Source organism: Notothenia rossii (genome assembly GCF_949606895.1).
Source record: "Notothenia rossii genome assembly, chromosome: 6".
Classification (NCBI taxonomy): domain Eukaryota; kingdom Metazoa; phylum Chordata; class Actinopteri; order Perciformes; family Nototheniidae; genus Notothenia; species Notothenia rossii.
The window spans coordinates 76,479,784-76,506,358 of NC_136909.1; the positions used below are offsets into that span (position 1 = coordinate 76,479,784).

Below are 26,575 nucleotides of genomic sequence, written 5' to 3' on the forward strand. Positions count from 1 at the left end.
TAGCATATCTTCACGGGTGTGTATTTTGTATAGTCCTAGCGAGTTTTCATTTTTCTAATTCTGCTCAGGGTGTGTGCAGATTTACTGTACAATATATCTTCATATAGGCCTGTGCATGTTACATATGGTGGCTTTGACAGATTGAAAAACCAAAATCATTTCTCACATCACGCCATGCTGGGCAGTGTAGATTTTTGATTAACAGCTGTAATCGAACTTGAGCCCCTCTTTCTGAGCCATTTCCCCTCGGCTGTCCAAAAAAAGAACCACGTTGGATTTCGAGCTGTCTCTGACTTCAAAAGGGTCGAGATGGGAAAGAAGCGAGGAAGTGCAAATGGAGGCACACAGACAGAGAGAGGGTGGGGTAGGGGTGGTGGGAATGTACTTGAAAGGAAGACCAAGAAAGACAGGGAGACCAAAAGTGTGTGCGTGTGTGTGTGTCTGTGTGTGAGTGAGGGAGGGAAAGGGCTGTTGGTAGTAAGCAATTGCCTGCCAATAGACCCCAAAAGTAAGGGGCAGAGAACAGTGCACCTTTGGTCAAGTTCTAAAGTGCTCATTTAAAAAAATATTGGAAACTTGCTGAGCGTTTTAGGCTGTATCGACTTTTCTTTCAGTTTGTGAGGAAGGCCTAAAGGAAACCCGCTGATTGTCAGAGTTAGCCCACACAACCAATGTGTAAATGTGGGACAAAATCCATAAGAGGGGAAGACATTTCTTTCCTCTGGCTTCTCTCTTGTCAGCATAAAATATAACGACAGTAAACTGATACAAGCATTACTTGTTTATTATGTTGGAGCAAGGAAGATCTCCTATCAGTTGTCATTCCAAACACGTACTGGTTCCTTTTTAATTTGCCATGTTATACCGCTATAAATCTGCCCCAGCATCATACTAATGCTAACAAGGAGAGAGGGGATTTGGATGAACTCGTGTCATGCAGGTTTTTATCTCTTCTCTAATCTAATCTATTCTTGTTGTTGTTTGCCATCCGCTCCTACTGGAACTAAACTTAATAAGAATACCTCTCGATTTTTTTAAGCATTCATATATTCCTCCCACAATAATGTCTGACATTCTGGGCAGTAAAGAAGTCCTGAAGCTAGAAACCAGAATATCAAGATTGTGTCAATAAGATGACTTACTGATACTGCTCCAGTGGAAACAGCGGTCACTTTGTAGATTCAGGGAATAGTTTGTAGTAACTTCAACATAACATACTAGAAAAAATATCAAATGTTAATGAGCTGCACAAATGTTCTTAGACAGAAATATCGCCCTAAAACTGCAGGAGGTGGTGGCAAATGAGTGTACCTTCTTCCTCCTCACCGGTTCTTTCTTAATTTCACTCTTTCACAAACTGTAATGCAATTATGCAGGCTTCCCTGTCCATGGAAGACCTCATTATACACAAGTATGGCTTTCCAGATTTGAAGTGCTTCACTCTTCGTTTGTCTTTAAAAATAGGCTCCATTCCGAAGATGAAATGTAAACAGCATGGAATATATCATGGGAGGAAAATACCCCAGTTACAGTTGGTGGGTTCAAAAGAGTTGAAATGTTAATTTAAGCAATTCAAACTACACTTAGGCATAACATTGCTGGTATCTCCTTTAAGAGACAGATTTGGTATAAAGTGGGTCAAATCATTGCTTCCTGATAACAGATGGTGTTTGCTCTCCAGTGGCAATAAACAAACATGTTCATTAAAAGTGAACAGAGCAGCTTTATAATTGTATTAATACATCTGTTGGTCATATTCACTGATATATTTGAGTGTAATATATTCAAAAACATTCAGAGGCATATATGTGCATGCCCGTTTTCTCTCAGAGGTGATCAAAAATAAGTTATACTTCCTTCAATCATTTTCCCTTATGAAAATAACCCAATGCTAGATGTGTTGCCTTCCTCTTCTTCATTTGGCAGACAACAAGCAGCCTGCAACGGTTGTCAGTCCATCATATGGTTGACAAAGACAGACAGTCACACATATTCCTGTCCAAGTATGTCAATCTTGAGTATGAATTTCACCCAGCTTGCATGTTTAAGTAGCATTGAGAGAACTTGCAAACTCACAAACTTCCAATCTGAAAAAAGAGACACTGCTATTCACTCAGACACCACTAGTAATGATTAGTTCGTTTTGGGTCAATGTGAACCTTGTTTTTGTAGTTTTTGCTGAGATCAATCAGACACATTGACATTGCTAAAAATAGGTCCAACAATCGGAAACGTGAGCTGTCAGATGATCAGGTCTGAAACCCAACTTCAAGGTTGACAAATATTATATAGAAGAGATAAACAAAGGGGAACAAAATGGTTGGCACCTGAGACCACAATTTCCTGTGCAATAAGCAACCCTGTCTGTTAAAAATGATGTTTATAACCCAAACTCCCCTCGGCCCCTGGCTCTTTGTTATAGGTGATGGATCAGTCTAATAGGAGGACAAAAATGCATTATAACTTGGGTCGAACTAGTATTATGATAGGCAGACAGATTATGTTCAGAGGTTGAGAATCCAAGAATATGCTGCTGAGATACAAAGAGGGCAACCTTTCTCTAAGAGTTCCTAAAAATGGTTTGAAGATTACTTGGCGTGTGGCGCAGTGGATAGAGCCTTGGTGTTGGGATCAGGGGATAACAGGTTCAAACCCCACTGCAGTCAGCATGTTGTTGTGTCCATGGACAAGACACTTCACCCCAAACTGCTCCTGTGGGGATTGTCCACAGTATTGACTATGTAAGTCGCTTTGGATAAAAGTGTCTAACAAGCAACATGTAATGTAATGTATGTATACGGAGAAAAATTAAATTTACATTGTGTGGCAATCTTACATAGGTCAGAGCTATGGGGAGTTGCATCATTAATGTTTAGAGTCTTATACAGTATGCATGAAAAGAAGTATGTAACTGTCTGTTATGTGCAGTCATGTTCTTGCTATGGTATGATTTTGGATTTTTGTTATTGAACAGTAAAGATGTTTGTCCGATGCATGACGGAGTGCATTTATTTCACAATCAAGGCCGGTTTACAAGATGTGGGATTTAGGGTGGGGGGTTTCTATGTTTATTTTGTACAGGGAAAATGAATAGGAATTAAATGATGTGCTTTAAATATAGTAGTAATTTGTTTTGCCAATAACATAATTTGCAATGTTCATTGGACCACCTGCTTTTGAAATAGTAAAATGTGTTTGTTTAGACAAAATCTAAGGATATATTTTATAGTTTTCCTCTGGGAACCTTCAGCCCCGTTTTGTCATGCATTTTTAATAGATGTCTTATAAGCATTTTCAGCTACAGCTGTTGCCATCTTCATTGTGTGCTTCTACCCTGGTTAGGGTGTCATCCTCTTCTCTCATTACATTTTAGGTGAGTGGAAAGGCTATGTTTAGTTGTTCACACACACACTGTTGCTCTCCCCAGTATAACGGGCTGTTTGAACAGTAGCTTTCTCTCTTGCTATTGTTTGTGTTCACCTACTGTAGCATTACCTACGCTACATGTGCTCTCCATACAGAGTCTGGACTCGTTCACTAAACTACTGTTCATTGTCTGGGCTTAGCTTGACAGGAGAAGCTAAATCGCAACACAGTGATATTTCTTTAGCTTACGTCTAGAGGAAGATTTAGATGGCTGACTGTACTCATTTATCCTGGCATTACTCATTCCTTCCAATAGCAGCACAAAATATAGCAGATTGAAACTAATATTTATGCTATATCCACATCCGCAGCACTTGAATAATGTAACAATAATGTAGGCTGACCTTTTCATAGATGTAGACGTGCTAACCTGCATGCTTTCTTATTTTGTCCCACCCCCTCGTTACTAATTTTAGTGGATTGTAGATACAGTTAAACCAAAAAATCAGTTTCTTTAATGAACTGGGAACGTTATATAACATCATTGTCAAATACAGATTACTGAATGCAAGATGCTTGCTAAATTGGACAGTGCAAGTAGCAGCAATAAGGCTGGCAGCGTTTTTTTCTAGCATGCAAAGTGTTACTGTTCTCTGGTAAACATGCAGTTAGCTATTAGCTGCTATCGGCTAGCTCATTCCTTGTCGTTTTGAAAGCCGTAGAAGCAGTCCCGGAATCAAAGATGTCCTCGGAATTCTTTATAGAGAACCTTTAACCGAGATCAGAGTCCTCCCTAAACTTAACCGAACGCTGTGAGTGCCTAACATAACCATAAAAAACGTTTTATCATGCATAGTTGCTAATGCGTATATTGTATTGCAAGAGTGGGGATTGCACTTTAGGGAATTACAATGCAATTCCTTGCCAGTGAACATTTTAGTGATATTCTCACTATCACCATTTGGCGACTTTGCAGATACATTCATTAACATAATGTTCTCATTATGTTGTTAGAAAACCTAATTCTGTTAAGATCACGTTCCTTGATAAACCTTTTTGCTGTTTCTTGATTAGGTGTGTAAATGTAAGTTCCAGGAGCCAAGATTGCAATCAAGGATATTCTAGGGTGTGCTTAGTTATTATTTTACTTCAAAAGAACAATCAACCTAATAACAATATAACCAAATGATTGGCTTACATTCTCTATGAATGTCTATCTGCTTGTAATTCCATACATCTTGTAGGAATTTCTTCATGGTTACAGCAGCAGCTTTAAGTCCAATTTAATCACAACTGACAGACACAATGGCCAAATTAAGACAATCCAAGTTGTACTGGAAACTGGAAATATCCTTTGAAAAATATGGATAATGTTAAAGAATATTGATGAGGGAACAAGACGTAATTGACCCAGCACGTCTGCGCAAATTCTGCAAGCTGTTGCATTACAGTCGTGTGTGAAAGATGAGCCGCAGCCGAGGGAGATCTCGTAAATTGTATTGATATCTCGACAGGCTCGTCCCTGTGTTCATCATGTACGGTGAAAAGGCTCCAGAACACAGACATCAAAGAGATAATAGTAATCCAGTGACTCGCCAATGAGGAGAGTTGTATTTTCTGTGACAGGGCCAGTCTATTGCAGTGGCAAACTGTCCTAACTACTCCTCCCACTGTGATTTTAAAATGCCTCTCTCTCATCTAGACAATGAAGGAGGTACAAAATAAGTGTTTTGCCATCTGCAATAAAAGAAAGTTTCTCCCTTTTTAATGGCATGGATAGAACCGGGCGGGAGTGCACCTTGCTGTTCATCTCCTGCATGCGAGTGTGAGCTGTCTGGGTGATGGCCATTATGGTTCCTGCTGCTGCCTATGCGTCTGCTCCGCCGGGATCACTGAAGTGTTGGAACTAACAAGCTTGGGATGCAGACAGCGGATGCACAAATGGGATTTTGTCCTGAAAGCTTTAGAGTTTGCTCCCTGTCTTCAGTAGAAACAGGAGAGAGGATGGGGCCGTTTGCAGGGACTGTCTGAATTATGCGCCACCAGAATGAGATGATTACATCTGATAATCTTGCTAATGATCTACACTGGGGAGGAGAGCACATCAAATTGAATGAGCAACACCGATGTACACAGCGTTCAGTCTCACCCTCTCATCTCTCTTATTCTCTTATTCTCTTTCACACTCTTCAAATTTATGCAGAATGTGAGATTTTCTCCACCCAGGAAGATATGCAATATTCCTTGTCATAGTTTAAGTACACACAGCTTGTGGGGTATAGACACCCAAACTAAGACATTCAAAATCTCCCCCCCAGATATTTCTACGCAAATAAACACGCATATCTTATCTCCCACAAATACACACACACACACACACACACACACACACACACACACACACACACACACACACACACACACACACACACACACACACACACACACACACACACACGCTCCTAAATACACTGAAATCCCCACAATGGTCTTTCAGGCCAAGGTTAGTACAGATTAAAGACGTGTCATTGATGGAAGAGGCTCCTCCTTCCTCCCCAGACTGTCTCAGTGTGTTTGGGAACAACCCACTTCATTTTACCACCAGCATAATGGGTAAACAGAGTGTGATCAGTCCAATTACCCCCTCATTGCAGAGGCGTTCTGGCGGGGATGGCCGGTAGAGAGATTGAGCTGTCTGATGTGCGGCGTAGTTGCAACAGTAGCACCTGCTGCCCGCAGCCCTCAATTGTATGAATCTCAATTTGTTTGTACAGCCGTGCCAAAAAACAGCTACCAAGACGTTAGGCCTCTGAGGAGGATGGCAGCTGGCTAGCCTTCTGATTGCTGTTTTCACTGCACTGTCTGAGGATGTGTGCAAGATCAGAAGGTGCTGCTCTCAGCAATGAAGTCATGTCAATGTCAGTCCTTCCAGTGGATTCTTTTGTGCTTAGTTCCTCACTGTGCAGCTTTCAAGGACGGGGAACATTTCTTATCCCTCACACTACAGCAGGTTTTACAGCTCAGTGGATGCATGATTTTGCTGCCAAGAGTTCATCCACAGTAGGCCTACTGTAAAGAAGCTGCAGTCCTAAATATACATTCTGAAAATTTAATTATACCAGGTTTCAGATATTGTGTTCACTGTACACACTCATTTGAAGAGGAGCAGAGCAGGGCAATAGACCCCTCTTCACTTTTACGATTTCTCTCACGACATACAGTCAGGACTACTTGACATGTTCATGCAAGTGTGGAAGTATATTAACCTTGACCAAAATGAGAAATTGCCTTCACTTTACCTTAAAATGTATAAAAAGTCTGCCCTCCCGTTACAAGGACATATCATACATATTTTGTCCTGTTCCATTGATTGAAAGATGTGTTTGTTGTTCTTAAAGAATATGGAAATCCTTCTGTTGATAGATCTCTTTCGGGCAGCTGTCTGGAATCTGAAGCCAACATATCTAACGTGTGTTTTAGCTCTATTTTACCAAGCATTAAGATACATTTTGTGAGTAAAAAAAAGGTTATTTTCTTAAATCACAAAGAGTAATTTCTGTAACAACTGACAGAGAGCTCTGTCAGCAGGAAATAGAAATGGCCTTTCAGGATTCATTTGGCTCCACTAATTGAAACTAATACCTTTCAAATAGCATATTGATTCAGAGAAAGTACATTTTTTCCAATGTGCACAGCAAAAATGAATAAATAATACTAAACGTAAAAGTGCCAACAGTAAAACAGAGTTGTAAAAGGATTATTGGCTGTGTGGCATCACAAGTCATGGAGATGACAGCAAACATGTGAATACTTCAAAGCACCTCTTCGTTTCCTGGGCTGTTGTGCAGAATAGGGCCTGGGGTGCGTTGTATTAGTGCCCTAATAAAAAAAAGGTATTCGAGTGTCAGGAGAAATACTCGCACAGTAGAAAAACCCTGCACATCAAACGATATCAGTAGCACGTTTGGATCATATAAGGAAGTCCAACTGAATTTCCCCGAAAGGTATACTCACAAGAGCATGCACACAGTTGACAGGTGAATCTGGAGTTGATTTATGCAAGTAAATGATGTAGTTTCTTTCTTTTCAGAGGCAGAAATGTTGCCACAGCGTGAACACTACACTGCTCTGCAAACTACAAATTAGTCATCTTTTGCTGTCAACCAGTCGCGGTAAATCTTGTTGTATTTTGGATAACTTTTCCAAAAATAATAGCCTCTTAGAAGTTGCTGAATAAAAACTCTACCGAAAAAAAGGGAAACAATATCGTGGCGTTTCATTAAATGATTTTAGCATTTTAAAATCATCTTCCCCCAAACATCCTCATGAACAATAAGCTGAAATCGTTCCTGCAGTCACTCTCCGTCGGCGCGTTTGCCTGATGCGCAGCGCCTCCCCAACTGGTCCCTCACTTTGACAAATTCCTGGACGTGAGCGGGTCTGCTGGATGGCTTCTTGCTCGTAAAAATGACACCCTGAATGTTGCCGAAGTTGCCACATCTTTTTTCTCTCCTCTGTTAGTGTGTTTCAGTTTGGAAGAACACAATGGGACTGTGGTCATTTTGGAGTCTTTCCCTTTTTGCCTGCGTATTTCTGAACCCCTTTCACTCTAAGTTTGTGGCTCAAGCTGAAATAAGTTCTCTGAAAACAAACGACAGATTTTATCGCCTGGAGGTTAATCAGCTAGAGGCACTTGTAACCCGAGAATCAACGGAGGTCAAAGTCGACAGTAGTACTAAAGTTTTGAGCGCTTTTCAATCGAGAGAAGTCGTTGCTTTGAAAGCGAACGATGGCAAGCAAGTGGAGAAAGAAAAACAGAGAGGACTTGAAAACGAGGCACTGATCGGCAACAAAACGGCACTAAACTGTCTGACCAGTCCCACAATACCTGGAAAAAAGTGTAATAACATTTCCGAGGACAACCAAGGACGACCTACAGCGAATATAGTGATAGAAAACTCATTTCCCGACACGAGAAAAAGAGTAAAAAGGGGTTTAAGTACATACGCCGAAAATATGGATAGGAGTATTCATGGAGAAGCGCAGTCCACAGAGAGGTTTGTCGAGACTGTCCAGGGTGTTTCCAGCTCCCGACCCGAGTACCGGCGAACTGGGGACGAAGGCAAAGGGTCTAACCCGAGGCAAAGTGAGCCGCACCTGGACACGTCCACTTTTGCTCTATCGGGGGACTCTGCGCACAACCAGGCGATGGTGCACTGGTCCGGACACAACAGCAGCGTGAGTTTCAGTTTTACAAAAACAATTTATACCATGAAAGATTTAAGAAAACAAGTAATTTCATCACACACTGTATACAACGCTATTTTATCTCTCCTAAATGCAGATTTAAAACATAAAACAGATGTACATGAAACTCCCATTTTTACGCACATCTTTTCCTGCGCGTACAGTATGATGGGGATTCCCACTCTAGTTATTTCAGTCCTAGTTTTGAATTCAGCAATGCATTCTCTCTTTTCACCTTGTGTATTTGTTGCAATTGCATAGAGGTTTGTAAGCGGATTGTCCGCCTGTTTGTGTGGACGCCTGATGGATATGACTGTGCACTTGCAGGATTCCCTCCACTTTATTTCAACATTTGTCGCCTGAACTTTGAATTAACAGTTTACCCCGCAGGTGCATTTATATGACACTGAACTGGGAAGGTGCAGGCATTTAGTCAGCAATCATAGCGCATTAATTATTTATGAAATAATCAAGTGATGTCTCTCAGGAAGGTGCTGTAGCTACAATTAATAGGGATTTTGTCCACCCTTTGACGCTGATGAGACACAGCCTGACCTTTTGCCAAATGCACCAGGCTTTTGTCATTGACATTTGACTCACACTTTGTTGTTAGTTGTTTAATTGCCTGGTTTAATGTTTCTTTTTGAAATGCTGCCAACCTTTGCACTTCCAAATGTGTTGATAGGAATGTGCAGAACTTTAATGGATGACAAGACATTGCAGCAACCACCCAGATAACCCCTCCGCCCCTCCCTCTTACACAGACACACATACACGCCATTGTACCATCACAAAGACAAAGCCATGGCGATGTTATCTCCTACTTTACATATAAAGCATGACAAAGTGTTGGTAGCTCCAGCATTTATCAGGTACACAGATCTTACAACTACTAACAGCCTTGTACAAAAGAAAGGAGCTGCTCTGCCTTTTTACTGCAGGTAATTCAGATCACCTCAGTTCTGGGCAAAAGGGTGTGTGGCAGCAAAATGAATCTGGGAACACATCAGAATGTTTTTGTGTCCCAGAAACACTGTGAATATTCATACATTATCCAAAAATACAGATATCTATAATTCACCAATCATTTTCTTATCTGGTACATTTTCTGTTTGGTAACCTATACGCAGTTCATAACGTTTGTCAGACATTGGCTATGTTGATGTATTGCTGTGGACAGTCTCTATGGAAATACACCAGAAATGCAGATAATCAATTCTATATTGTGAAATATGTTGTTCGTTTGAGACGTCTTCACCAATGATGGCCTTTAGCTCTGCAGGACCCTGTTCACTGGATCATCACTGATGGGCTTGTCACTGCAGCCAGTCAACATCAGAGATTTATACAGTCTGAGCCCCTCTCCCAAAAGAATGAGGAGAACTGCCAGGTTTAAATTGATGGCATTTTACGACTGGATGTTACAGCTCAGACTATACTAGATTTAAATGACTGATAATAAATCCAATCTAAGAGGACCATTTGAAGGAAAATTACTTAGTTCCTGTGGTGTGGGGTAGCTCTATCAAATATTAACTTCAAGACGTTGCCTGTAATCTGTCCAGGATGTAAAATCCCATTGGGGGTTAAATGAGAAAAATGTAGAAGGTGATGGTGAACGTGCCAGGGGGGCGGGGGGTGGGTCGACTCTTCAGAGTTCAGATTTGATAAAGAAATTCATCGTGTAAATCCTCAAATCTGTCACCAAATCAGTCCTCCCTCAACCATTATTTGATTTCTGTGATTGTCTGAGACATGAAAGCCTGAAGTCATATCTCTTTGACTTTAGGAGAGATAACATTGATTGGACTCAGCCATGGGAATAAAACATAGACTGCACAGATCTTTTTTTTTTAAATGTATGCTTCTTAACTACATGTAGTATTGATTGACTGTAGTATCCACATCTTAAATCTGCCCTGAATGTGAATGGGGAAGCAGATATAAAGATGATTGATTTATAAAGATGTTTTTCCACAAATATGAGCAAAAACAGAAAATAAACTAATTAAAAAATACTAATAAAGACACTTGGCTGGTAATGTCCTTTTATAGTAAATTCATATTTCAGTCTTTTTGCCTCACATGAGTGTTCAAGCTGTGATACCATGTTGGTTATCTTTTTAAGCAGTCATCGCAGCACATCCAGCACTCAAGGGATGCAGAGTCCCCCCTGCTACCCTCCTGAAGGCAAAAAGTCTTAGTGTGCGAGCCAGCTGGTGATCAGTGTTATTGGCAGCCGAATGATTTTAGGCTCCTGATTGACCATCTCCTCACGAACAGCTCACAAACTAGGACGCTATGTTGAAGCTGAGGACAGTTAATGAGCGTCTTTATTGACATCACGTCCCCCGAGCTTCTGCTGCAGAAATGCTCCTTATGTTGCTGTAACTAAGGTCCGCCTACCGTGGGAGTATGGGTCATCTTCATTGGCCTTCTATTAAACTCTGGCTCTAGGAGGAGCTGGCATCGATGAGGCCAGCTGTTCTTCCTGGCTAAAGAGAGAATCTCATAGTTTCTTTTGTCCGAGGATTCGAGAGTCAAACGGATCTGTCAGCTCTGCTACGTCGCCTTTGTCTGCTGCGACTGACTGGGAATCAGACATGCCTCCTGGGCCATGTTGTCTGCATGCTTAATCAGAATGAAGCGGTTATTGTTGCAAATAATATCATCGGTATAAATAGACAATAAAAAAGAGGAAATGGCATGGCCCTAGGGGACACTTGTGTTTAAAATCGGTTCATTAGATAGACGTCCATTCCATTTAACAAGCCAGAGCCGGTTGCCTGTGAACTCCTTGATCCATAAAATCGAATGGAATCGGTTCCCAATTCACAAAGGCATTTGACCGGAGTTTGAGGGTGATGCAGGATAATGACAAATGTATTGAAAAGCTGCCTCGGTTATGGTGTTCAAATGCAACAAAGGGAAAAAGTTTCAACGTGGTTTAGTGTTTATAGTTTGGGATAATGTTGCATTAATAAACTGGGTGAGTGCAGACCTCAGACCGACCCCTTGTTGTCTGAGGTAAAAGTCAAAGATGTTGAGTCAAAGGGGGCCAAAATATGACCTTACAAAACCTTTTATTCTTGCACTTTTCATCATCATCTGTCCCCTGCTTGCTAGCTAAGGGTATTAGATGAAAAAGTGGTTCACGTTGGAAGAATTCAGTACAAATTGTTTCCTCTCTGTGATAGATTTTGTATAGGAATAGCTGCAGCACCTCAGCATTTAGCCATTGTAAGCCTTTTCTAGAGGTTTTAGATATATCATTGTGCATACATCATCAGCTTCGACTGATTGTGAGTAAAGTTTTTGATATTTTCCTGAACATAGATTTTAGAGCTGTAGCCAATGGAAAAAGTTATTTCTTTGTACTAGTCATTTTTGTCCTCTAGCTGCTTGTCCCTTGGGGTGTCAGCACCATAAGTCTGTTCATTAATCGTGCCCGTCTCAAGCCTTTAGGGGTGCACTGTCCACTGATGTGATTGTAAGATGCTGATAGATACGGCCGAAATCCTGCGTGCTTTGTAAGAGGTATACTCCTGGTTACAACAGCAGAAACTATTTTGAGAAACCTGTTTGGGCGAGATATTAACATTCACAGAGAGAAATACATCATTTGCTATCGGTTTTTTCATGGCACACAGCATACAAGTTTCTCTCTCTCTATAGTAATAATTCAGAGAAATCCCAGATTTATTCCACAAATGACATGCATGTGTGCCTTTTTTTTCATGAATCATTTCTGCTCTGGGACCATAATGCATTGCATCAACACCGGCTCTCAGCACTTCCTCTGCACTTAGATGGTAGTTTTGGCTCACAAAGTGCATTTTAAGCACCAAATAAAGGCCTGCCACCAGTCGTGTGTTGAAGCTCACTGTCATTGCTTGATTTCTATCTGCCTCTCTATCATTCCCTCTCTCACTGTTTAACACACACACACACACACACACACACACACACACACACACACACACACACACACACATACTTATTTCAATTTTAATCAAAGTGATAAAGCGGGTGCAGAATCATATTTGACAGTTTTGCATGTGATTAATTAGTTTAATAACTGTCACAGTGTGGTAGTCACATACTACACCTGTGATTAGGTTATGAAAGCAAATGTATGCACTTTCTGATTGTGAAAATCAGAAAATTCTAATTGGGAGACGGTCTCTTTATTAATCATCACAGATAAATCGTTAACACAAACTGCGACACTTTATGAAAGAAGTTGTTATGGCTAAAGGTCGTTTGTTCAGCTCTTTACTGTAATTACTCGAACCAAATCTTCCCGGTTTGGTTACATAATGCCTTGACACTCGCAGGGTCTTGAAGCAGCTTTTTGCCTGAAGCAACACAGCAGTTACTATCATGTTTAAAGATGACGGGGATTGCGCAGGTGGCAGTCGGCTTAAATAATGGGTTGACTTGGCAGTTCACAGAGACAGGAATGTATTAGTTGGAGGGGGAAATGGTTTTTCCTATCTAGTGGGATAGAAAGGGCCAAACTTAAAGCGCCACACACACACCGACAGACCGAGCAATCAATGGAGATGATTGAAAACTTCCAAACACAAAAATGACACATTTTGAAAACAAAATACTCACTCAATGGTTTCCTGGAACAATCCCTCTGAAATTAATGATGGTTTTTGCTTTGAGCAAAAAAAAAAACTAAAGATATTGAGTGATTGTCCAAATCTGAAGCTATATAAATGGAAAAAAGGAAATAAACTGAATAGTCAGCAATTTAGAAATGATGACAAAATAATCATCAGTAAAGAAAAGACTTGACAGTAACTATAATCATCACTTAAAAAACGTCATTATTGTATTGGATTTTGAATTGACATTGATAAGGAAATTATTAAAATTACTTGGCATAACTCTTTATGAACATTATATTCTTACTAAATCTAAAAGACTGGTTCTTTTTAAAAGAACTTCTTTGATTATATTTCCTAGCATGTCTACCTTGTTTTGGTGTACACTGTTTTTATTTCTTAAAATGGCACAATTTTCCACACAAAGATGATTAAATTGAAATTCTTCATATATAATGTTATAATTGGTTGCTTCGGTTGAATTCTTTACCCAAACACGTTTCATTCTGATATGGAGATGTTCGAGTAACTCTTTAAGACGTGTGTATGACCTGCTGCCGCTGTGTACTATAGAACAATTAAATTAGGTGTGACAAACACATGAATATGTTGTAAAATTCAAATCTCAAAGTTTAAACGACTAAAGAGCTCAAAATGTGACTTTATTCACAACTGAGGTGTAAGGCAATATTTTTAATTGATTTTCCCACAATAGCAACCACCAGAGCCTATTTATGACAATGTTTTGCAGTCAAAACACTAAATGGTGGTGGCCTTGGTTATTAAATAGAGTTATACTTTACTTGAAACCTGGTGTATTAACTTTATTCAAATTCATCAGAACCACATTATTCCCAATCCAAAAACAAAGTGCTTTTGTTTCCTCAACCTAACCACATGTCCTGTGCCTTGAACGCCCCACTGCTGCCAGATATAACATACAGATCCATAAGAGACATCATTAGATTTTTCCCTGTGGAAGGAAGCACTTTGGCCTCTCTGAACTCTTATGTTTTGTGGCTGACCAAGAATGCAAGATGAAAAATAAAGTGTTGTTTTTTGTTTTCTACTAGTTGAACCCAAAACCATGGTTAAAGTAATGAATATATACCGACTGCTTTCACATAACTTTACATTCACTTTGTTTGGTTTGAGTTTTTTTGCTGTGTTTTTAACACAGAACATAACAAAGATAGTAAATAAAATCCAGTGCAGGAAGAGGCCACAGAAAACCACTTATTTGAAGCCCCTACTTACAAATGTTTGAACATTGAACAGTGTTGAAGGTATCACAATTAATACACATATAAAATATCTTAATAACAGTACATTAATAAGAACAAGATATAAAAAACATCAATGGCGATAAGATAACCTTTGTCAGATTCACTGGAACATTTGACCAACTTTTTATCAGTGGACTCTTTCAAAACGAAATGTAACCTGTCCAATTGGCTGTAAGACCATACCAGTGTTGCAACACTGACACCCTCCAACTTTCACACCTTCCTAGGCTTCAAATCACTGCAAGAATATTGTTCTTTGTTGCAAGGAAACGTATTAAACTGTAATTTGTAGGATCGATATCAACTCATAATGTATCACTGATGTTGGGGGGTGTGGACAGATGTGTGTAGTGATCTCGCAGAATTATTCGTATAGGGGGTCATTTTAGGTAGAGGGCTCTTTCTTTTCAAAATCTCAATTTGGACCCACTGTTGCCTTTGGCTCCAGCTCAGACCCCCGCGGGCAAAAGCTGAGCCATTAGGAGCCAAAGCTGTGAAGGAATAAATGAGACGAGAGAAATGTCTGAGTGGTGTTCTGCTCAAAGTACTCCAAAATGCTAACTATAGTTCAAATTCATCAAAAACCTGTTCATTTTCCAGAGATGTGACATTATCATATTTCACCCTGCTACATTTCCAATCTCTGTAGTCGTCCATGCCTTAATGAGTAACAGGGCTACAATGTGTCAAAACATTTAAATTAGTTCTGAATTTGCCATCAGATTTGTCCTTGGATGCATCTTGTTTTTCACCTTTGGTACAAAACAGAGTGCTGTGATGTCAACATATAAACACAAAGGAGGAATAAAAACCGTGTATATATATTTATACATACTCCATTAAACATTTTTCATTTACTTCTTACCCCAAGCTTTCTTTAAAGAAATTAAGCAATCACAATCTTTTATCCCACTAATGGCAAACAGCACCTTTAATGTGTATTGTTGTTAGCAGCAGAGACATAACATCTCCTCTCAATGTGTTTGAAGTGAAACCCTCCTCTATTCAGCCCATTTAATTAAGTCCCTCCCCCCATAATGGCCTGAATTGATTGCTGAAACCTGCATTAGAGCAATATGACCAAAGCTCAGGAGTCAGGAGGATAAGTAAACAGCAGACAGCAGACTAATGCACCAGGGACATTTCGCTGGGTTTTACTTGATGAAAGCAGCCTCCCCAGAGTATGTTTTCACCCACAGAAGTACCAACAATCAATTGGACCTCAGATAAGATGCGGACAGAGTTAGGCCTCTCTTCGACCGCATCATTCATTTTGAATGACGTTTGTCTTTTCTGCTAAGTGCTTTACTTTAGAGGAGTCCTCGCAGAGCCACATGTTGTGTTTTTATCCCCTCACCCACTTGCAGTGCACCTTGATTTCGCCCTCATCTCTGACAAGCCTTTAAGACATTTATGCAAATGCACAACCAATACTGTATTTCTTTTCTCCGCAGGTGTTTGCTTCCGATAATTTCTAATGGATGCATGAATATATTAATATTATGAGAGAGAACATTTATATCACTGTGTTGGGTGTGTTGTGACACATACACTCACTTTATACACAGATTACTTTCTCAACTATTAAGTGGGTTTTGGGCCTAACAAAGGACATAAACCAACATTTTCTCTTCTGTTTGGCTTGGGAGCTTTTCCTCATTATTAACAAGATATAAAACATAAAAGTAATAGACCAATTCAAACCTCACATGTTGTCAGTGCAGTGGGTGTAGAAGATCTGGGACGTTAATTAGCTTGTTGATTTAAAGATTCAAACAGCCTCTCATTTCTTGCCCTCGGCTTCTGTCTTTATTCTGTTAATGAAGTTTAGGATGTAATGAGCTTAACAACAAATGAAACAGGTTTTATGTTTGTGTCCTCAGAATTGCCTCTGCTTTCAGGCCAGAGAAATTCAGAGTAGTGAGGCGAACAATGGAGTCCCAGTTTGCTCCTCTCACATTGATATGCCAGCTTTTGGTGTCTGATAATTGCCCGGATGCATTAGGGGCCCCGTGGATCTGCATTAGTTCATAGACTTGGCTCTTCCCACTACCTTTTTCACCCCGCTTCCTCTTCCAAACCACTTCTTCCGCTTCTTATTCAAAGTCGTAATGGCAGAGAGTCAATTTAGGGTAATTTACGCTGGGACACATACAACAATTATGTAAAAGCTGGGCAGCACCCCAATCCGGCCCATTACAGACTCAATTTGCCCTCAAAGATATTCTTTTTGTTTGAGAGTTTTTTATTCTGTACGCGTTTTAGGATGCGATCATCAGTGATGTAAGGATGATGTCTTAACTATTGAATTAAATTGTTTTTCTTTGATTTGTTCTTTGTAATGGTAAGCACTGCTGATAGTTAAACATATTTACATTTTCTTTTAATTTGATCTTTATTGTTGATAGGTTTCTTTAAATTTGACACAACATTCTAAATTGTTGTACTACCATTTAATTTACTTACTGGTCTACATATACACCAAATATGTAATGAGCTCTTATCAGTCCACTAGTCTGTGTTACGCAGAACTTGGGTGTGTTGTTTATTCAACATGCTAACTTGTCTCAGTGAAGCACTCTCTGTTTTTTATTCTCATAATTATTATACATTATTAAAATATTATTTGTATTATAATCCTCATGGTCTAACTCCCTAGAAAACAAAAAAACTCGCACAGAAAAAAAGCCGCTTACTATACACCTAAATCTAGCCACTCCCGGTAAACAAAAGAACACCTGCACTCAAGGCTAAGTTTCAATTAAATATTTTGACAGATTCGATACACACCTTTTAACTTTGTTTATCAAATCTAATAAGGTGACAAACACTGACCCACAGACAGCTGACAAGGAGCGATGGCATATTTGGGTAAAAGCCAGCTTATGAAAGCTTATATTGAAGACATGATTTAATTAGTGTCGACACATTTCAGCGAATTGTCAGGCATTTCGATGTGGTGGTTATACTCAGAGGAGGTAAATAGACAAGGGTTACTCCTGGGAGATGACTCTGTGTATGAATGTGTTTACCCCACTGTACAATATACAGAAGCTTATGTATTCATGAGAATGTAAATGTGTATCATTTCAGCTGTGAACTTTTCACTGAGTGCTAAAGGTAAAGGAAATAGAAGAATGTGCCAATGCTTTTTTTTCTTTTGTTACAAAGAACTTCACATCACTCACTGTTCTCAACTTTGGGGGTCCCTTGGAAATTAATTTGGATCCTTCATTTGGCCCCTCTGGCTCGGTTCAAAAACAGTGCCAGAGCTACATGAAAGTGGCGGTATTTCTGAAGATTGCTACTACTTCCCGTTGTGTGTAACTCCTAAGAAGGAAAGAAACAGCAATCTGGAGGTGTGATTATTATAGTAAGGGACTATTTTGTTTCCCTTGACTACCCAATTAAGCAGGCATGTTCTTGAAAGCTGCCATCTTGAAGATGCTTTAGTGAGGGCTACAGATTTCATTCGGAGCGTGTTGTTAGCGAGTACAGTAAAACTGCACTGATGTGAAGCAACAGTCTTTCTCATATTTCTTAATAGCCATATTGCAGTTGATTGATAGAGATGATTCATGCCTAAATTGCGAGCTGTGTAGAAAAACCTCTGCCCACCAACATGGGGTTGAAATGCCTCTCACGTCCCACTGAAGCACTTTAAACATTTGAGAATTTCTCTTTTAAAAAAAAAAACAGATGGATATGTCATTAGTCATTTCTAAAGATTTGATTTGCTCCAGCAATCTGTGTGTGTGAATATGCTTGTGCAAGTGTAGCGTGTAGGTCTGTGTGTGGATGAGACGTGTGTCAAGCCGATGCATTATCTCACAATTACATCATGGATGTAATCCTTTGTTGCCATGGAGGCTGTCTATGCAGCCATCTTCAAGAGTTGATACCTTTCCGTGGCCAAACAGCTTGTGACTTCACCTTTAATGTTTGTTTTCCTCTTTTTCTAAGTGCAGTTCCTTATGAAATATATAAACAGCAGAAAACAGTATACCTGCAGAGCCTGTTTTTAAAACTAAGAAAGGAAAAAAGACAGAGAGATTGAAAGAATGATAGAAAGTACAAATAAATAAAGCAAAAGAAGGAAAGAAAGCAGCAAGAATAAAACGTTATGATAAAAGGATGACTAACCCAACTCCTCGGAGGGGGAGCGCCAATCCGAAAAATGATTGGTTGACTTTCCCGGGGCAAAGCTCTCTTTGCTCACATCAATAAAACATAAACATGAATAAATGCACTGCTTTTGGCCTTCCAGGGTCCTTACTTAATTTCATGTATGCAAGTGAGCGACGATATGCATGGAAAATTATATTTAGCTAGAAGGCTCGAAAATAATTCTGGAAACCATTTTGTGTTTGTTTGTTCCCAGTATTTACATAAGTGCAGGGCTGCACCACAAACTCTCAGAATTTGAGTTTTAATATTCTTCTATATTTGTTGGGTCCTTATAGTTTAAACCATGCATCTGATGTGCATGTGCTCTCCTTCAGCATTTGCATGTAAGTAATTGCTCCTTATTGACTTGAGCCCTGACGCTCAGCTATCAATAATTTGAAGACGTGGGGACACACAGTTTTCAGTGATGTACCCTTGATGTATCCACTTAGGGACAAATCAGCCAAGCAGTCATCTGCCTCACTAGTCTGTTGGTCCCCGAGGTAGATCTTCCCTGACCCATATCAACGGGTCAGCTTTTGTTAATGAGCCGACCGCACAAAAACGTTAATAACATTTAAGACGGAGCTTCTAATGACAATTACAGCTCGGGTGCTGAGGGGCTTTGTTATCAACTTCTGCCATTCGGGGCTATTTTTGGACGTTGTTTTACGTTCTCAGTTAAATTAGTTAGCATTTGATTAAATTGGATCGTTGTTCGAGTGATTGAACCCCATAAAACTGTGAACATTTATTCGTTGTTCACTCAGTTAATTTGCAGTGCGCAGTATTTGAATCCCTTTGGTTGGGAATAAGGCGCTTCTAGTTTGACACTGATGTAGTCAATTCAAGATTCAATTTACCTTGTATTATTTATACAGTCCCATGACACAGAGTCACTGCTGTTAGCAACAGAGAAGTGAAGAAACAAACGATCGACAGTTTTGCTGAGTTTTTCTCTCGTATCTACGGTAGTTTTCAAAGCAGGCAATTAGGTCCAACATCACAGCCACTTAACTAAGTCGGCTCTCTAAATTGATTCAGACTCCAGCATTGGACCTTGCAGACATGGTGCATTTAGTTATGCAAATGCTTCTCTCTCTGTGTGATTGGTTAATTAACCTGTAATGCAGATAGTCCCAGTCATGCACATTGGCCATTTGATGGCTAAATCGTGGGTCAATTGGGTTTTTAACATTTCCAAAGCAGGCTTAGAGGCACGTCTTTGTTCCTCCGAGTCTTGTGTGGCTTTTCTCGGCTTAATGACTTCTTCCATGGGTCCCATAAGGTTAATGTGTTTAAACTCACTGTAATTGAGCTTTTGACCTATCTTTCAGGCTTTATATAGAATTTGTCATATTATGCTATGTTCCTGCTCCCTGATTGTTATAATCTACCATTCCTTCTCCCTCCCTTCATGCCCTGCCCTCCCTCTCTTCCCCAACCCCCCTCTTTATCCTGAGTTATGAGCGTCCCCATGGGAAGTCATTTATAATGCCATTGGAGTGACAATAATTTGCTTGCACACCATTTCACTCTGCCCTCTGTGCCTTGGCAGACTTTTATGGGCCACATTTTTGTTTTCCCAGAAACCCATCTTCCAACCACCCTCAGAGAACACGCAAAAGCATTTAGCCAAAACGGGAACTGGACGTCATCCAATGAGTAAAATAAGAGACATAACATCTTCCAAAAACCACATTTGAGACCTGCAGCTACTTCCCTAATTTGAAGGTAAAAGGAAGACAGATGAAAAAGGGAAGGAGAGAGGATTGTTCGCGGCAGCCGCTGACTGCATTTCTTTTTTTATAGTTCAGTGCACAATTATGATAAGATGTTGCTGTTATGTAGGTATCATTCCACATGAAGAACAGACACCATTTCTGACAGCACACATGGGTTTTCTTTAGTTCCTTCCAATAGCAGACTGACATCTCCTGACAACATGAGGATCACTTGTCATTGGGATAACATGCTGTATGACGCTGGTAGTTATTAGTAAAGGGATGTAGCAGACATGTTGTATTCATTCCACGCCATTAGGTATAGACAGGTGCATGCTGGGGAGGCACTTACTGTATGCAAAAGCTTTTTAGTGCAAGCGTTGGCATGTAATTAAGCATGTCTGTTTTTATTATGTTGTAGGTGATCCTGATCTTGACTAAGCTGTATGACTTCAACCTGGGGGCTGTTACTGAGAGCTCACTGTGGAGGTAAGTTTGTGTTTGTCATTGCTATTTTTAACTTTTCCATCTAAATCGAAAGGTAATGGCATCGTGGCAAGGATTTATAAATATGCAAAAGCAGAGGCCTAAAAACAATAAGGATAATGTATTCATGGAGAGCGCAGTATTGTGTTAGTGTGATTTATAGTGTTCTCACTCGCTAGGATATGAACAATGAAGTTACACTTGGAGCCAATATGAAGTATTGTAATAAAGCAATATGAAGTAGTTCAGAATTAAGCATCCTCTTCTTTGCTTCTTTCAGTCCTATAAATAAAAAACAACCCAACTAAGAAAAAGCCTTTTACAACCCCCCCCCCCCCCCCCCCCTTATTTCCTGTCCATCATCAGCACAGAAATGAATGATAAAACTATCTGAAGTTTATTGTTCTTTCTCTTGTGTCTCTTTTCCTCTGACCTAGAAACTTCCTGATGGAGTTTTCTGATTGATTGTCATCCATAACCTTTTGTTCCAGAAGCAATTGACATGCAATTGCTACTGTATAGCCGTAGTAATTCTATTCAGTATGTACTGAGAGGTGAGTTACAGTGCCCTGTCAGATCATAAATAAGAATTGAATTCATTAAGGATTATACCGCAGAGGCCAATCCAGCCCTCTGATTCTGTGCGGTTTTTTTTCTCACCTCTCTCATAGCCTGCAGAGAACTCATTTCATTCTGAAATACACGTGAAAAAAGAGACCATCAGACCGCCAAGCATAGAGTTTCAAATTAATATCTGTTTCACCAGAGGCGCCGCTAAGATTTACACCCGAGTTGACACGTTTTGATATCCCATATTGTGTACAGGAGGTCTTCCATCATCAAGGTGTCTGCTTAACAATAGCACCACGAGTAAATTAGAGTGCACCTCAGGGGGTGCACAAAGGCTCTTAGTATGAGTATTAGGAAAGCAGAGATTTGGATGTTATGAAAAGAAACGGGAGTAAATGATTCCTGTGATAACAAAATAAATGATTTATGACTACAGCTCGGGGCCACTGTTGGTGGCTGAATGCAATGTGCAGATCAATGGGTGACTTGCAGAATCTGAACACACATCGAGTCCCTTTGTGTTTTTCAAAAGGCTACCCTTTGTGCTTAAGAAACTTCAGGATATAATGACATCATTTAAGAGGATTTTTTTCCCACAGCCTCAATCAAAGAAAAGCGAAATAAGTACTAACAAAAATGTGTTGAGTGGTAAGTCTTCGTAAGCAATGTCAACACGAAATGGGACGATTCAGATTAATGCACAGACAATGGCTGCAGACACTGGGTATCTATCCAATTATGCAGTGAAATTACATTTAGAGGCACTCAGGTAGAACTGTGAGCGTGGAGTGGCTGTTTGTGACGAGGAGAAAATATGAAGATCAAGATGACAAACACATCTAATCTTGTCATGGGATGCATGGAAGGAACAGGCAGTTGTATGAAGCGTAATAATGTGAATACGATGCAGAACTAATTGTCTAAATCAAGTGTAAACCCAGGCCATTTAGATAATCGACAAATGTGTGACTTATTGTCATTCCTTTCTTTTGTTTTTATCTGCTTTAAAGGACTACTTAAACATGTGTTTGATAGCTTTGAAGTTTATTGTTTTGCAACACAGTAACAGAAATTGGCATCCCCTGAAGATGAAAAGAAAACCGAAGACAAGTATCAAACTAAACTAAGTTGTTAAAAGAAGCCTCTAATTAAAGAGTGTTGTCTTCGCTCTGGTAAGGATTCAGTATTATTTACATTACCGTTGACCATATTCCTAACCATACCTGAGGTTCAGAAATTAATTTCCTAACTCACAGGCAGATGCTGGTTTCATTACATGTCAGTGCTGCATAACATTCAGCTGACAAAAACTTTCTTGACATGTGTAAAGTGAATGTTAAAGGTAGGGTAGGTAAGAATGGAGAAACCAGCTAGAGTGTACTAGAATTTGAAAATACACAACCGGAAAAAATCTGCCTCTTCCTTCAGACTTCCTTACAGAGCCCCTCCTCCAACACACACGCACGCGCACATGACCAATGAGGGCACGAGATAAGTTTGTGCACGAGATGGAAGGCTGGCAGGCAGGTAGGCCATCCAGTTATTTTAGCCCGGCCGGCTCAGATGATTGTTCGTGCTTTTTACAGCGCTACGGCTTCCACAGATGACATTTTTTAATGTATTTATTGTCAAAGCATTTAAGATATTCATTGCTATCGGGATGTTAAAAGCATTCCATGGAATATAACAAAAAGTGTTTCTGAAGTGAATTACCTACCCCACCTTTAAGTCTGCATTATGTGTTTGTCAAAGCTGCATTGTTTTGAACTGTGTTGTTGATGTGTGTATGACATGCCTAATGAATATGTCAACCTTTTGTAATGCAGAATGCTACCAAACTTGCATTATGCCTTTCTTTATATAAATATTTGTACTTATTGCTTTCTTGTCATGCAGTTGTGAAGAGGAGATTACAGATTATTTCCTTGGCGCTTGTGCAAAAAAAGAATATGCTAAGAGGTTCCCCTGTTGATATGTAATGTAAAGACTGTTTGAGTGATGTTCATTGTTGGTATCTTTGAATCCTAACAAACCTGTTCAATACATGTCCAATGTTGATTTGTTTGGATGTTTTAAAACCTGCATTGTTTGCATTAGTTAGCCGTCTTCTGCTTCCTGTATTTACCGTTGCATTGCTACATTTCTTGCCAGCAATTATTGGCAATTTAATTTGGTAGACATGGCTAATCATCAATCAATGTTTTTTATTTGCGTTGTCTGCTGCTTTTACCTTAACCAGTTGACATTGTCTTCCTCTGCAACATTTAGTGACTTGACAGACCATAACTACTTAAACTTTAAGAGTTTACCAACTTAAATATAAAGGTGACTAAAACAAACCATCCCTGATCTGGACTAATTATTTTTTCTACAAGTCTACAAGAGTGAGTTAATCACAGCGTCTGGGCCTCTCTAGCCATGATCTTTGTACAACACTCTCAGATAAAGCTTTTAAAATAAGAGTTAGATAAGGATGCATCTTCCTTGTTGGCAGATGACCTGAATTGTTTACCCCCAACAGACAGCATTTCCCTGTATTCGGCAGGTGGCAGGTGCTCATTTTATGTCTGTTCATATTGATGAGATTAGCTTAGAAATTATTCAGCATCTCTTAAATGTAGCCGTATTTTTTCTTCTTGTATTTCTGTTAATACTTGTGTAATGATGTCACAGTTATTTGTTTGTTACTTACTGTCATCCAGCCGTTTTATTCACAGGCTATGATTATATTGAACATTGTTGGCAACATTGCTCTGTGTACACAAAACAAAACAAAATTGTACAATCTCATCAAAAAATGTCTCACTTTTTGTCAAAACTCCACAGGGTTCATTAACAAGTATTTATTCAATTTGTCTGTTTTTAGCAACTTTCTGTAAAATATAATCTTTGCAATCTTTATTTACAGTTCTGACTTCTTGAGAGCTCTGCTTTTTATTCAACCGCCACCCTGTGCTGAAACATTTTGGTTGAATAAAGAGCAGACGCCTCCATTAATGAATGTGTTTTTCCATGTTATTTTCCCTATTTCGTCCTCAATAATAATTTGAGCACCCGCTGTAGATGACTGATGGAGTAATGACAGCACATTTTTAGTAGAGCACATTTCTTGCAGGATTACATCAAAGTGCTTTATAAGAGCAACACAAACAAAGATAAAACATTACAGGAAGTCAGTCTCTCACTGCAAGTCGATGTTGTTTGCAAAAAGGTTTTCAGAAAAATTTGAAAAACATATGCTATGCTTTGGAGCTGCAGTCACGCAAATGAAAACTGATTTGTAGGTAATGGGCTAAAACATGCCACATCACTGGTACGGTGCTCTAAAAGCAAACATGTCTCTAATGGATTTCTTTCATCAAACATACAATATGATGTTTCTGTTTTTGTGCAGATCCTCTGACTATGGAAGCACCTATAGCAAACTCAACGACAAAGTGGGCTCAAGGACAGTTTTGAGTTACCTGTACGTCTGCCCTACCAACAAACAGAAGGTCTTTTATCTCTGATCCCTTACAGTCCCGCCATCAAATTACAGATTTTTCTCTTTAAATTGCTGCCAAATGACGGTCCCTCTGTCCTTCTCTCCCTCTTCTAATGCCATATCCCTCGTCTGGCCCTCTGTATTTTAGATAATGATGCTTAGCGACCCGGAGGTAGAGAGCGCTGTTCTCATCAGTTCAGATGAAGGGGCAAGCTTTGAGAAGTATCCCATTAACTTCAATATCCTGAGCCTGCTCTTCCACCCTGCACAGGAGAACTGGATACTGGCGTACAGTCATGACGGCAAGGTAGATTCTGAGTGAATCCACAATGAAGATAATATATGATGCTGAAAACAGTTTTACATTTCTTTTTAAAATAAATGTGTTTCTTCTTTGGAAGTGATTATAGCTTAGCTGCTCATTAACATTAACTTCCTCCTGAAACTTTAAGAGTGATGAAGATCGGCCTCATTTTTTGTCTTGCAGCTGTACAGTTCAATGGACTTTGGGAGGAAATGGCAGCTTGTGCACGACAACGTGATGCCAGGCCGATTCTACTGGTATGATTATGTAGATCCTATTTTTGTACAGTTGACTGATTGTAATTTGCATAATGATAGTGTTCGTGACCCAAAGCTGCCAGAAGGATCCCGTGATCTCTTGTCAAAAACAGATCTCCTCCCCATGGCAGTCGAGCACAAAACCCATTATATCCATGTCACGTACCGTAGACCTGAAGTAATGTTACGCTTCTTTTTCATAGCACCAACATGACATGCTGTTTTTGTTGTCGCTGTCATTAAGTAATCTCGACTGCTCGGGCACAAAGCGGTGAATATTGATGCGAGGCCGTTTATCCCTGTTTGTCATGGTACGTGTCAAACCCAAGAGTGTTTTTAAGCCATGAAAGAAAGGACATTTGTTGGAGGACATCCTCTCCACATGCTTGAACGGCGAGGTGTTAGATAAATAAGAGCAACGCAGCGGGTACAGCGGCACCCGAAACAATGCATTATTGGTGCTCTTGAAACCGTTCCTTCATGCACGTTGTCAGAGAGTTATTTTTCTAAATGGTGTTGCAGCCACCTACAATACATTTGCTATGGTTGATGTTTCTGATAATAGCTTATTTTTGTTGTGTCCTGTTTTGAATTGAGATGAATTGCAGCTGGTGACTTTCACTTTTCAGGGGATAAAAACATCTTTCTATAGGTTTAACAGAATAGAGATGTCCATCTACAGCTGTGACACTCAGCCTGTCCTCCCATCTCCCATCTCTTATCTAATGTTCCCTTTTCTTCCCCATTTACACTTCTGTCTGCTGCTCTCTATCGTCTCCTCCTCGTGCTCTTTCAAGGGCGGTAATGGGGCTGGACAGAGAATCAGATGTGGTCCACATCGAGACGCGCATCGCAAAAGGCCGTGAGTGCTGCACTCCAGTCCGCCACAGCAGCAAGACCCTCAGGACCCCTTGCCTCTCATTTCGAGCGAGGTCACGGGGAAGATTAGACCCGTTCTGTTGTCGAGATTGGTCCCTAAAGTCTAGTAAAGCACAATAGGTGTCTCCTGACAAAAACGGAGAGTTTTAGCGGGTTGATGGATGTTTCTCTTCTTTAATCTATCCCCTG

The 26,575-nt window shown here is 39.9% G+C and overlaps 1 protein-coding gene across 1 annotated transcript in view; it reads left to right on the forward strand.

Moving 5' to 3' along the window:
* Positions 1–7,886: 7,886 nt before the first annotated feature.
* Positions 7,887–26,575, forward strand: part of sorcs3b (sortilin related VPS10 domain containing receptor 3b) — a 37,179-nt gene continuing 18,490 nt past the window's right edge. The window contains exons 1-6 of the mRNA XM_079687300.1: positions 7,887–8,604; positions 20,828–20,895; positions 24,857–24,956; positions 25,095–25,253; positions 25,434–25,507; positions 26,305–26,369. Of these exons, the coding sequence (XP_079543426.1) occupies positions 7,912–8,604; positions 20,828–20,895; positions 24,857–24,956; positions 25,095–25,253; positions 25,434–25,507; positions 26,305–26,369 (1,159 nt within the window). The 5' untranslated portion in view covers positions 7,887–7,911. The remainder of the gene's footprint in view (positions 8,605–20,827; positions 20,896–24,856; positions 24,957–25,094; positions 25,254–25,433; positions 25,508–26,304; positions 26,370–26,575) is intronic.